This window comes from Scardinius erythrophthalmus (genome assembly GCF_964197995.2).
Source record: "Scardinius erythrophthalmus genome assembly, chromosome: 8".
NCBI classification, from domain to species: domain Eukaryota; kingdom Metazoa; phylum Chordata; class Actinopteri; order Cypriniformes; family Leuciscidae; genus Scardinius; species Scardinius erythrophthalmus.
The window spans coordinates 2,987,083-3,000,541 of NC_138228.1; the positions used below are offsets into that span (position 1 = coordinate 2,987,083).

Below are 13,459 nucleotides of genomic sequence, written 5' to 3' on the forward strand. Positions count from 1 at the left end.
AGAAAACTAAGAAAGCGCAGTCGGAATAGTAACAGTAACGTTAAATACAAGTGCTCCACAGCGACTCTAGGGGGCGCTGTCTGAGAAAAACAGAAACTGCATAGTGTGCCTTTAATCCAAATAAAACCGAAATCATGATATTACTAAGTGAGATTATCAAATCCCAAAGGCTGTGACTGAACTCAATAAATATATGCGCTGCGTGTTTCAGAGTGAAGTGTGGCACTGTTATCTTACACACGTGCGCATCTTATGATCCGTGTTTTCAGTGTCTCGACTCACAGGAAATGCTGCTCCACTTGAACTCGGAGTTTGTGACGCTTTAACATGCATTTGGAAACGCAACATGAGCCAATCATCGTCATAAACTTATAATGAGAAACCAGCTTTAAGGAATCCCTGTGTTTTTCAGTCAAAATAAAAGTTTGATGGTTTAATGTCTGAAAATTAAAAAAAATAAGAAAATCAATACAATTATTAATATTAAGTTTTTTTCTTAAATACAATTTTTTTATTTTATAGTGAAATACTACAATAGTAATAACATTTTATTTTATTTTGTTTTAATTTAGTTTATTTTAAAATAATAATAATATAATTTATTATTATTTTATAGCCATTATATTTATAGCCAAAATTTTGTCCAAAGTGTACAGTCCCACAAACAAGCACAGCAAACCTGGATTTTTTTATCGCATTTTATCAATCATTTTAATAATTTTTTATCAGAAAAACACATTTAAATTAGTTACGTTTTAATCGTTCAGAGAACCTTCAGAAATAACGTATTCAGCTTAATGGGAATGTTAGCAAAATGTCCCAAAATAATCCAAAAACAATGGAAAAATCCTATGAGAGAACCAGGGTGATGCAAACTTTTAAAAATATGTAAAATGTGTGTGTGTGTGTGTGTGTGTGTGTGTGTGTGTGTGTGTGTGTGTGTGTGTGTGTGTGTGTGTGTGTGTAAGAGTTTGAGTGCATGTGTGTATGTGCCTAAGAGTGTGAGTTTGAGAGTGTGTGTGAGTGTGTGCATGTGTGTGTGCGAGCATGTGAGTGAGTGTGTGTGTGTGTGTGTGTGTGTGTGGTCAGAGAGGGTAAATCTCTCTGCTGAAGCATTTAATCGTGGCCTTGTGTGATTTTACTCTCATTTTGTCTCTTAAAGAGAGAGAGAGGGGCGTGTGAGGTGTGTGTGTGTGTGTGTGTGATCCTGAGGGCTTTGTGTTTAGGTCTCCAGTCTTTTTTTAATTGCCCCATGAGGATGTCTCCTAACTCTCTCTCTCTCTCTCTCTCTCTGCAGGAGAGGGGCGGCACACACTCTGCCCTTCCTCGCTGCTAATTGGTTTTAAATATATCAGGCGGTTCACGTACTGGTCGCTATCTCGGCTGAGAGTAATGCGTTTGGCCCCTGGCCCTCGCGCTCGTCCCTGAAGACTCCAGTCATATTTGAAATGGACGATGAGATTTATTTTAGTAGGTTCATGTTTAAGGGGTCAAATCACGCTGAGCTTAAAGACGTACAGCGAGAACACAAGGACACAAACGAATCAGAGCCGATTAGCGCGTCCTGTTCCCACGGACTGATCTAAACCCACAAGATATGTCAATATTCAATCACTGCCAAAACTTTACACTAAAGTCTATGTATTAGTTAATGCATGAACTAGAAATGAGCAATATATTTTTATAACATTTAATAATCTTTATTACTGTTATTTAATAGAAAAACAGTTCAGACACAACTTTTGATTTTAAATTACGATAAAGATTACTAACTACAGTAGAAATATTGTTCGTTGTTAGTTCATGTTACACTCTATTAAGATTCTATATAGAACCCTAGAGTTCATGACTCAATTTTAAAGAACGCTTTATGCCCAAAAGTTTCTATATAAGGAGAAATGTCTTAAATAAATGCATAATACTCATGTTTAATGGGTTATTTCATTTTTTCTAGTGATGAAGTGTGTTTATAAACTGTTTAATCCGATTTAAACACTAAATGGAATGGAACTAATGGAACCGGTAAAAGCTTCTTTATATACATTCCTGACGGAACCCTTTAAGGTTCTAAATGGAACTTTTTCTTCTAAAAGTGTAATAATGTAATTAACTAATGTTAACGAATGGGACCTTACTGATTCATTCACTGTTTCCAGACTACAGTGGGAATGATTTGCTACAGACGACACGTTTACGAGGCATTTGAGCTGAAAACACACACCATGATCGCATTTTAAGCTTCAGCGGAGTTCAAACCCCTTAAAACCGTGAGACTTCAGCTTGCATAACGTCCCGTCCCGGAACAAAGTCACAGAGGTCGGCGTGGCCATTCACACTCACATCTGAGCTAAACTGTGTCGTTTTGGCCGGCCAGCGGAAATATAATCTAGCTCTTATAACGGCATTAGGCCGAAGGGAGGCGAGGGGGTCTTTACGGCGGGTCATCGTCTCTGAGCTCAATGAATTAATGATGGAAACGAGCCGAACTATTCCACTGCCGTGCTGCGGGCGACGGGAAAAGGGAACGCAATCGCATCTTTAATTGGAAACTCCGTCGTCTGGGGTTATCAGGGGCTTCCAGGATCAGACACACACTCTCACATATAAAGTTTCTTCAAACATCCGCAGACGAGTTGTGGGATGATGTGTGATCAGTCACAGCATGATGAGCTCTCTCAGTGCATGCGGACCTGATATACTGAGCCTCCCTCATAAAAGCATTTCTGTGTAAATAAAAACATTCTTGTGTAAATTGCCTAATTTCATTATTGTAACTTGATATCTGCAAACTAGCAAAAATGAATGCAACAATGCAAAAAAGTTTTTTATGAACGATTAACACAGATATTACAGTTCTGTGATTAGATTTTTGTCATTTTTGAGTTATTTTAGTACATCAAGTTAAAACTAAATGAAAATGAGAAATGTTGCTTTGGAAACTAGATGAAATAAAATAAGTTTATGTGTTTTCATATTTTATTTTATTTCAGTTAACAATTATTTTTTTATTTCAAGTAACGGAAATGTTTTTTATGGTTTTAATTTTATAAAGGTCTATTTACATCAAGATTTCCAAGTATGAAAATCCCAAAAGAATTTCTGACTTTTTTTTTTTACCCAAAAAAATACCGGAAGTGAATCACACTGCTTTCCTGCTGATCATTTATTACAAAATTCAAGCATCTGATAATGACAAATTTACTTGATTTAATGCAAAATATCTGGAATGATACTCAAAACTCTTGTTGGTTGGTGTTTTATAAAAACCTAATAGCTAATTTTAAAACTTTGTTTTCAGCCTTACCCTAAATATATTATTTGAAGAGCTTAGGTTAATATTTCAAAAATATATCAGCACATGTCGGTTAATGGCCACATGACATGCAGGTAAAACACATTCTTTTTAGTCAGTGTTTTATTTTAAAATGAATAATTAGTTTTAATTTTACCTGTTTATGATTTCATTAATTACAAACTTTTCACCCCAGGTTAGGAAACCCTGATGTTTAAGATGAGAGAAAAATTACTGCATTTTTGAAGTTCATTAACTATAATCTATCTAGAGATCTGAGTAACTAATGGCTGACAAATGACAAATAAATAAACATAATACAATTTAATGATGCCACCAATTTTACATAATATTTTGACAATTTCACTAAGCAGAAATTGATTTAAGGAATGACACAAGTGAACATGTTTTTCTTACGATGTGATCATTTTAAAACTAATAAGCGTGTGTGTGATCTAACTGGTTTATTAGTCCAGTTTGCAGCGAAGTGAATGACTCCTGCGCTTCTCCAGCCGAGATCCCGTCATTAACATTTACTTATTTTTTATTTCAAATAATGGAAATGTTTTTTTGGCTTTATTTTATGGTCTATTTACATCAAGAGTGACAAATCAATGAAAATCCCAGATTAATTTCCAACTTTTACTTATGACCCATAAACAGAAGAATCATTCTCATACCGGAACGAAAGTGAATCACACTGCTTTCCTCCAGATCATTTATTGCAATATTCAGGCATCTGATATTGGAAAATTTACTTGATTTAATGCAAAATATGTGGAATGATACTCAAAACTCGTATTGGTTGGTGTTTTATATAGAACTGACACAAGCGAATATGGTTTTCTTACGATGTGATCATTTTAAAACTAACAAGTGTGAGTGATCTAACTGGTTTATTAGTCCAGTTTGCAGCGAAGTGAATGACTCCTGCGCTTCTCCAGCCGAGATCCCGTCATTTACGTTTACTTATTTTTTATTTCAAGTAATGTAAAATGTTTTTTTGGCTTTATTTTATGGTCTATTTACATCAAGAGTGACAAATCAATGAAAATCCCAGATGAATTTCCGACTTACTTATAACCCATAAAGGAAAGTGAATCGCACTGCTTTCCTCCAGATCATTTATTGCAAAAATTCAGACATCTGATCATGCCAAATTTACTTGATTTAATGCTAAATATCTTGAATGATACTCTAAAATCATATTGGTTGGTGTTTTATAAAGAACTGACACAAGCGAATATGGTTTTCTTACAATGTGATCATTTTTCAAGTGTGTGTGATCTAACTGGTTTATTAGTCCAGTTTGCAGCGGTAAATGATTCCTGAGCTCCTCCAGCCGAGATCCCATCATTAAAGTTTACTTATTTTTTAAAAATGTTTTTATGGTTTTATTTTATGGTCTATTTACATCAAGAGTGACAAATCAATGAAAATCCCAGATGAATTTCCAACTTTTGAAAAGGAAAGTGAATCACACTGCTTTCCTGCAGATCATTTATTGCAAAATTCAGGCATCTGATAATGACAAATTTACTTGATTTAATGCTAAATATCTGGAATGATACTCAAAAATCTTATTGATTGGAGTTTTATAAAGAACTGACACAAGCGAATATGGTTTTCTTACGATGTGATCATTTTAAAACTAATAAGTGTGAGTGCTCTAACTGTTTTATTAGTCCAAAGTGAATGATTCCTGCGCTCCTCCAGCCGAGATCCCGTCATTACCGCTCACCACGCGAGGATCTGAGAGATTACCTTCGCTGCTCGGAGGAGAATCTCCCGCTCTCGCTCATCTTTCCTCTGCTTCTCCATCCGTTCCAGATGCTCAAAAAACTTGAGCTGCGAGCGCACATCAGACGACTGCTCGTACCCCTCGTCTTCCTGAGGAGACACACACAGAGAGAAAGAGCTCAGGAGACGTTTAACCAAAACTTCTGATACCAGTAAACACATTTTAACTTATTAATGAGTGTTTATTATGACTCAATGGTGATGAAAACCTTCTTCTTAGGCAGGTGAGGCGGAAGTTTATGGGACTAACGCAAAAAACATGTTTACTTCAGAATGCGACCTCGATTGTTTTGTGCACTTCCTGCTTCTTTTCATTTTCTGACGCGCTCGTCTCTCCTCTCATCCCTGGCTCCATCTCTCCTGTCCTTTGTTGGCTATGAAGTCAGGACGATCTTGTTTTTTTGCTGATGTCAACAGAGTGTCTTCACACGGGCGCGCACGGCTCATTTATAAACCAGCGGCAGACGCAAACCAACAAAACAAAAAGCCACAACACACACCAAACAGAAAAACAGAAAAACAAAAGGTGCGTCCGTGACAGCGCTCCTCTCCGCTGAACTACTCGCCATGTACACAGATAAACAGCTCTTAGAGCGCTCCACCTGCCTTTCCTCCTTTGTGGGTTTGTTTTGCTCGTCTTGCGACGCTCTCGACTGTGCGGTTAAAGCTTGAGTTGGACTCTCTCTGGCTGTGGCTTTGAATATTGAATTGTTTACCTGGATGCTTCTGTCTCTTTGTCATTTATGTGCCCAAAAGTTTCCACTTTAACAGTTTTTCAGCAACACTTTACAAAACGATTGTGTGCGAGGGTTAGTTCACCTAGAAATGAAAATTCTGTCATTAATTACTCTCCCTCATGTCGTTACAAACCCGTGAGACTTTCAGAACACAAATTAAGATCTTTTTATTTAAAATGGAGAGCTTTCTGTCCCTCCATTGACAGCTACGCAACTACCACTTTGACGCTTTATAAAGTCTATAAAGAGACCGTAAAACTAATCAATATGAATTGAGCGGTTTAGTCTAAATTTTCTTAAGAGACTCGATCGCTTTATATGATGAACCGATTGAATTTAGGCTTTTATTCACATATGTATATTTCCTCACCATCACATCCCTAGTACTGGCAAAGAGCTCTGTATGCCTGTTAGGGCATTGCTAGTGTATTCAAGGTGGTTGCTAAGGCGTTGCTAGGGCATCACTAGGCAGCTGCTAGAGTGTTTCAGTGGTTGTCAGGGCATTGCTGGGTGGTTTCTACAGTGCCTGTTCTCAACTCCAGTCCTCGGGACCCACTGCTCTGCACATTTTGTATGTCTCCCTTATTTAACACACCTGAACCAGATCATCAGCTCATCAGGAGAGACTCCATGAACTGAACTATGTCAGATAAGAGAGACATACAAAATGTGCAGAGCAGCGGGTCCCGAGGACTGGAGTTGAGAACCACTGGTTTATATGACATTCTGGGTGGTTGCTTAGGTGTTGCTAGGGCATCACTAGGCAACTGCTAGAGTGTTTCAGTGGTTGTCAGGGCATTGCTGGGTGGTTTCTAGAGTGTTCAAGATGGTTTATAGGGCATTCTGGGTGGTTGCTTAGGTGTTGCTATGTGGTTGCTTGTGTATTCAAGGTGGTTACTAAGGCGTTGCTAGGCAGCTGCTAGAGTGTTTCAGTGGTTGTTAGGGCATTGCTAGGTGGTTTCTAGAGTGTTCAAGATGATTTATATGGCATTCTGGGGGTTGCTTAGGTGTTGCTATGTGGTTGCTTGTGTATTCAAGGTGGTTGATAGGGTGTTGCTAGGGCATCACTAGGCAGCTACTAGAGTGTTTAAGTGGTTGTCAGGGCATTGTTGGGTGGTTTCTAGAGTGTTCAAGATGGTTTATAGGGCATTCTGGGTGGTTGCTTAGGTGTTGCTATGTGGTTGCTTGTGTATTCAAGGTGGTTACTAAGGGTAACCAGTGGTTACTGATCAATAGTATCAATCAACGATACGATTGATCAGCATTACCAAACGTAGACGTTCCACTAGAAACAAACATTGATGTATTGTTCTAATTTATTACTGTGAAGCTGCTTTGATACAACCTGTGTTGTGAAAAGCGTGGTTACTAAGGTGTTGCTAGGGCATCACTAGGCAACTGCTAGAGTGTTTCAGTGGTTGTTAGGGCATTGCATTCACAAGCAAACAGACAAATAAATACCCAATGCATGACTAATGTTAGTGATTTAAATAAATCATTGTTTCTCTCCAGATATTTTAAGTGTTGAACGGCAAATTATTTTCATGTTACTGTTTGAATTAGTATTTGCTGTGAGCAAATGAATGAAACAATGTGTGTTTGTGACACTAAAATAATGTTTGCATCATTTGTAGGAAAACTATTTACAGCAACAGAATACACATATAAATAAAAGCCTCTCTTGCACACTGATCCCGTCTCGTACCTTACAAGAGTCCATTCTGTTCTGGGCGATGAAGGAAACTTTCTCCAGCACCGTTCGTAATCTGGACTGGGTGGCGTGAGAAATGAAGCTCACAGCCTCCAGCGGTACGTCCGTCACTCCAAACTTCTTAGCTGAAACAAGGAAATGCAGAACATATCAATAATCAAACAAAACACATCACCGCACAGATGTTTGGAAGGAAGTCCAACGAGAGAAAATTACATCTGTCCTATCTTATAAATCCTCCACAAGAAAGGTCCAATGTGTGTTGAGAAAATCAAGGTTTGTTGTGGTGAACTGACACGACCTGTGTTTAAAACACAAATATGCTGAGATAGTTTAGCAACTTCTGTGGCTCATTTTCAAACCTGATTTCCTGAAATTTCAGAAAAATTTGTTTGGATGAGCCTTTGTGGTTTGGAACGTCGGCAAACCTGATCCAACCACCCAGAAGACTTAAACAAGCAACTTTGTCTCCGTTGTTTCTCCTAAAATTTCGTATACAGACACAAAGTCAATAATTATCTTACACTAAATATACAGAGCTGTAAAATAGCAGCACAGATAATTTGATATTGGAGGAATCTATTGAGATCTTATTGGGATCTTCTGAGAACAGTCTGAGAAAAATAAGAGATTACGAGTGTCGTTTTATCATGAGAAGCATCTGAGAAACAAGAGCAAATGTCTCTATTTCATCTGACTGCAACTGAGGAGAAACATTTGAGATCGACTTTTCAATTTGTGATTTTTCTTTCCTATGAAAAAGAGATAATGGGAAAAGAAAAACAGCTCTTTCACGTGAGTTGACAACTTTTACTTTAAAGGATAATTAGCGCTGGAGTTTTAAAAGAACGCTGCAAACCTTCACAGCGCTTCTATCTACAACATCCCCGTCTTTAATTTGCTATTAACATAAGTTCTCCTTCCACTATTATTTTAAGAAAATCACACCAATTATTTAAATCGGCCGAGAGTGTCCTTAATGACTCCGAACGAGATCTTACAAGGGAACAAGTAAAAAAGAAATCTTAGGAATGTCAAAACATGAGGAGTTTCTTAAGGCTACGGCTCTTAAAAAAAAAACACAAGAACGATTTAGATGAACTGAGGAATTTCTTTTTAGTCCGGGGGGAAACAATAACAAGCTGGTTTTGCAGAGGATAAAATCTTTGGCAAATCTCTTAATGCAGGTTTACCTGTGTTTTAAAATTAGACTTGGAAGCATCAACTTTTCCTCCTCGTCACCTATCAACAATCTATCAGAAGAGACAAGCTTCAGTCAGTGCAATTACTCTGATCTGATGCGGGATACATGAGACACCTGGAACCAGAAATCTGCACAGACAGAGCTGCGGTCTTCATTTGGTCCTCTCAAGGTGATATGCATGAACTATATTTACATTGATGCATTTGGCAGATGCTTTTATTCAAAGCGACTCGCATTGCATTCAAGGTATGAATTTTATTAGTTCATGCATTCCCTGGCAATCTCACCCATGACCTTGGTGCTGAAAGCATCATGCTCTACTGACTGAGCAGGAATGCACACACAAAAGCATGCATTTCATGTTAAGTAAAGGTAAAAGACATGATAACTGTTTAGGAAAGATCTTTGTGTACGAGGGTGAATCAGGGCATTGGGTGTTTGTGTGCATTGAGTTTTGTTGGGTTGTGTGTGTGCATTTCTCTCAGATTGAGCCGAGCTGGCAGGATTTGTGCCTCCCTTGGTTTGCTGTCACCTAAGAGTTCTCCAGCAGCCCATCATCGACACCACACCACACCGGCCCGGCCCAGCAGGGGGCGCTTCGTCCTCCTACACACACTCCTGCACCTTTGAGAAGAATTACACGCTTCTCCCAGCGACAGCTCGATGCCGACGCTAACGCGCAGTAAAACAGAAACCCTAGGGCTTCTGACGCTTAATCTGATGTGTAGCAAACACGAGGGTGAGAGAACAAGTGCTAGTTTAAACTAGTTTGTGAGGAAAGAACTTTTACGTCCTTCATAAGATTCTCGTCTGAAAATGGTGCATTTTGTGTGAGAAATCGTACTCCGTTTAGCAGTAAATTAGCTTGACTCATCTGAGATGCTGTAGCATTTGTAAACTATACAAAGCACATCACATAAGGAGAATCACATGAGTGAATGAGCTTGTTTTAAATTACGTGTTTGGGAGCAATCCACATGAACACCAGTCTACCGCTCGATATAATGGTGCGTTCAAGTCATTACATCTGTATTTATGAGTTGAACGCACATGAACGCCACTACAACTGATACAAGTGGGAAGCTCTGGGTTTTCTTTAAGCCACGATCTTTACGAGTTGGGGGGGCGTCCGTGAGAAACATGTCAGAATACCACAATACTTAAAGGTATTTAGCAGTGATATTGTCAGGCTTTTCTATTTACAGCACATTAAGCTAATTACCTGCACAGAATATGATGGCATTATATTATAACAATGTAATATGTAATGATAAAGTGTGCAGTGGCCTCATAAATTAATTAAAAACATAAAAAAGCAAAGCACAACTGATGCACATTTCTTTGTTCTTCATTTTCTAGAACCAGAGTTTAAGAACCTTGCTGTATTTTTGTGTAATTAATTAAGAGAAAGTACACCGCCATCTTGCTCTGACGAAAGTGACTTGAACGCACATGCCATCGTAAACAGGATTTTCCACCTCGGAAGAACTTCCCAGGAAGACTTGAATGAACTAGAAGCCGCGTTTTCTACACATTCACGACCATAAAAAAAAAAAAGAGTCTCTTGTGCTCATCAAGGCTGCACTTATTTGATCAAAAATACAGGAAAAATGGTGAAATATTATTACAAATTAAAATAACTTTTCTATTATTCTATTATTCGCTTCTATTTCTAAAATCTGTTTCTATTTGAGTTTATTCCTGTGATCAAAGCTGAATTTTCAGCATCATTACTCCAGTCTTCAGAGTCACATGATCCTTCAGAAATCACTCTAATATGATGATTTGATGCTCAAGAAACATTTATGATTATTATCAGTGTTGAAAACAGTTGTGCTGCTTCAGATTTTTGTCCTCAGATGAAAAGAAAGTTTACTTTACTGTCATTTTAACCAATTGAATGCATTCTTGATTACTAAAAGTATTACTTTCTTTAAAAACTTCAAACGTGTGAATGGTAGTGTATATTCTAGCGTTTGTTGAGGAACGTTCCAGGTTAAATAAACATGTTGACAGATATGCGGATACAATGCAAATCTAGGCAGACAAACATTCAGCTCTCATCACAAGTGGCCCTTGCAGTGCTGCTCTTTTTGTTATTTATTTACACAAACACAGAAGGATGAGTCGCACATTTTTCCGTGCTAATCAAACCACTTTTCCATGTAATGACCTCTTTAACAACGTGAAAACGGTTCCAGATCCAGTTGAAAAGATGCAAAACCACAAATGTAAAAACTAGTGCCGGGCAACAATTAATCACGATTAACCGCATCCAAAATAAAAGTCTGTGTTTACATAATATATGTGTGTGTACTGTGTATGATTATTTTGTATATATATATACACACACATGCATGTATATGTATATATATATATATATATGAAGAGTTCAGACGCAAAAGCCTCTAAGTGCCATCTGAAATTTTCTTCTAGAATGATTATTTCTATCAAGCTTGTATATTTAAGTTCAATAATTTCACTTAAATGGCAATGCAAATTACCTATTACTTGTCATTTAAGTGAAATTACTGAACTTAAATATACAAGCTTTATGAAAATTTCAGATGGCACTTAGAGGCTTTTGCATCTGAACTCTTCATATATATATATATATATATATATATATATATATATATATATATATATATATATAAATAATATAAATGGTGTATAAATATATATACAGTATATACATGCATGTGTGTGTATTTATATATACAAAATAATCATACACAGTATACACACATATATTATGTAAACACAGACTTTTATTTTGGATGCAATTAATCGTTGCCCGGCATTAGTAAAAACGTGTTTCTACTGGGGACAACAATATAAATTCTGATATAGTGAGAGTTTGGTGGAACAATAAGGACACACACTCCTGGTGCCCAAAGCGAGCGTGGACTGGCCTACATTTACAAGAACAGAAAAAGTTTAAAAGCTCCAGGCTTTTTAACTCCATATCATCCCGGAACAATGAGACGGGTTTGTGTGTGTCCTTGTGAGACTCTTCTGAACATATATCTAGCAGTGTAAACATCTGGTGCATTAGCGCGGTGATGACGGAGGAGGTACTCTACCTGTTTCCAGTATCCGCCGGTGTAACAGACCCGTCGGCAGGAACGCCTCGTCTTTACAGGAGCGGATCTGCGTTCCCACCAGCTCAGAGTTGGTCGCCAGAATACGAGCGCTCTCTTCGTTGAGGTTCACGCCGGCCATAGACGCCACATCGTTGATGTCATCATCGTCTCTGAAATAACAGACGAAAATCAGTCTGATCTCACAGTACGATATCTGATTTACATACCGTACTGGAGACTATAATCAACATATTAATGCATATTCAAAGCACTTGATATTCGACAATCAGCCACTGATGTTTACTCGCACAGATAAACTACTTTAACTACATTAAAATGTATTTTTGTACGTATTATTCTGATGGTTGTTTATGCAGGATGAAATTAACCAATCAAAAAACTGATTATTAGTGGTGAGAAACTGAAAAGTAATGGTGGTCAGTGACAGAACCTAAAATAGTCACTCCTACACTCCTTTCACATTTTAACCTAAAATAAAAGTAAATAAAATAAAAGAATAAACTACTTTTATTTTATATTTTAAATATTTAAATGTTTTAGATATCAACATAAAAATAAAAATGTAACAAATATAAATTATTTATCACTATCCGTGTGCATCACGAGTATTCTGAACAAAATGGGAATGTGGATGTGAGTACACTAAAATAAAAAAATTATGGGGGATATTTGCATCACATGTATTATGGACAATGAGCATAAAATAAAATAAATAAAATAAAAAATAAATAAATAAAATAATGGATGTGATATAAATATTGTTAATTATTATAAATATATATAAATATAACATGAACAAAAAATTATTAAATAATTATTAAATAAAGTTGTCAGACATGTTATTTGTCGACTGTGTGTGTAGATCACATGTATTATGAACAGAATGGGAATGTGCAGGAAATAATAAAGTAAATATATTTTTTGCATGGATGGCATGGATGGATGGATGGATGGATGTGGTTCCTTGCCACTGTTGCCTTTGGCTTGCTCAGTTGGGGATATTTGGGGATATTTAATTTAATTAATCAATCAACGATACTATTGATCAGCATTACCAAACGTGGACGTTCCACTAGAAACAAACATTGATGTATTGTTTTAATTTATTACTGTGAAGCTGCTTTGATACAACCTATGTCGTGAAAAGCGCTATATAAATAAACTTGACTTGACTTGACATGTGTGAATGATGGACGGATGGATGATGGATGGATGGATGTGTGAATGATGGATGGATGGATGGATGGATGGATGGATGGATGTGTGAATGATGGACGGATGGATGGATGATGGATAGATGGATGGATGGATGATGATGGATGGATGATGGATAGATGGATGGATAGATGGATGGATGGATGGATGGATGGATGGATGAATGTGTTGAATGATGGACGGATGGATGGATGGATAGATGTGTGAATGATGGACGGATGGATGGATGATGGATGGATGGATGGATGGATGGATGATGGATGGATGGATGGGTGGATGGATGGATGTGTGAATGATGGATGGATGGATGGATGATGGATAGATGGATGGATGGATGGATGGATGGATGGATGAATGTGTTGAATGATGGACGGATGGATGGATGATGGATGG

The 13,459-nt window shown here is 37.4% G+C and overlaps 1 protein-coding gene across 2 annotated transcripts in view; it reads right to left on the reverse strand.

Moving 5' to 3' along the window:
* The window catches only part of LOC308695051 (transcription initiation factor TFIID subunit 4), a 66,598-nt gene that overhangs the window by 21,695 nt on the left and 31,444 nt on the right, over window positions 1-13,459 (reverse strand). For both annotated transcript variants that reach the window (XM_081372974.1, XM_081372973.1), the window contains 3 exons: window positions 11,831-12,000; window positions 7,535-7,665; window positions 5,057-5,182 (listed from right to left, as the gene is read on the reverse strand). In XM_081372974.1, the coding sequence (XP_081229100.1) occupies window positions 5,057-5,182; window positions 7,535-7,665; window positions 11,831-12,000 (427 nt within the window). The remainder of the gene's footprint in view (window positions 1-5,056; window positions 5,183-7,534; window positions 7,666-11,830; window positions 12,001-13,459) is intronic.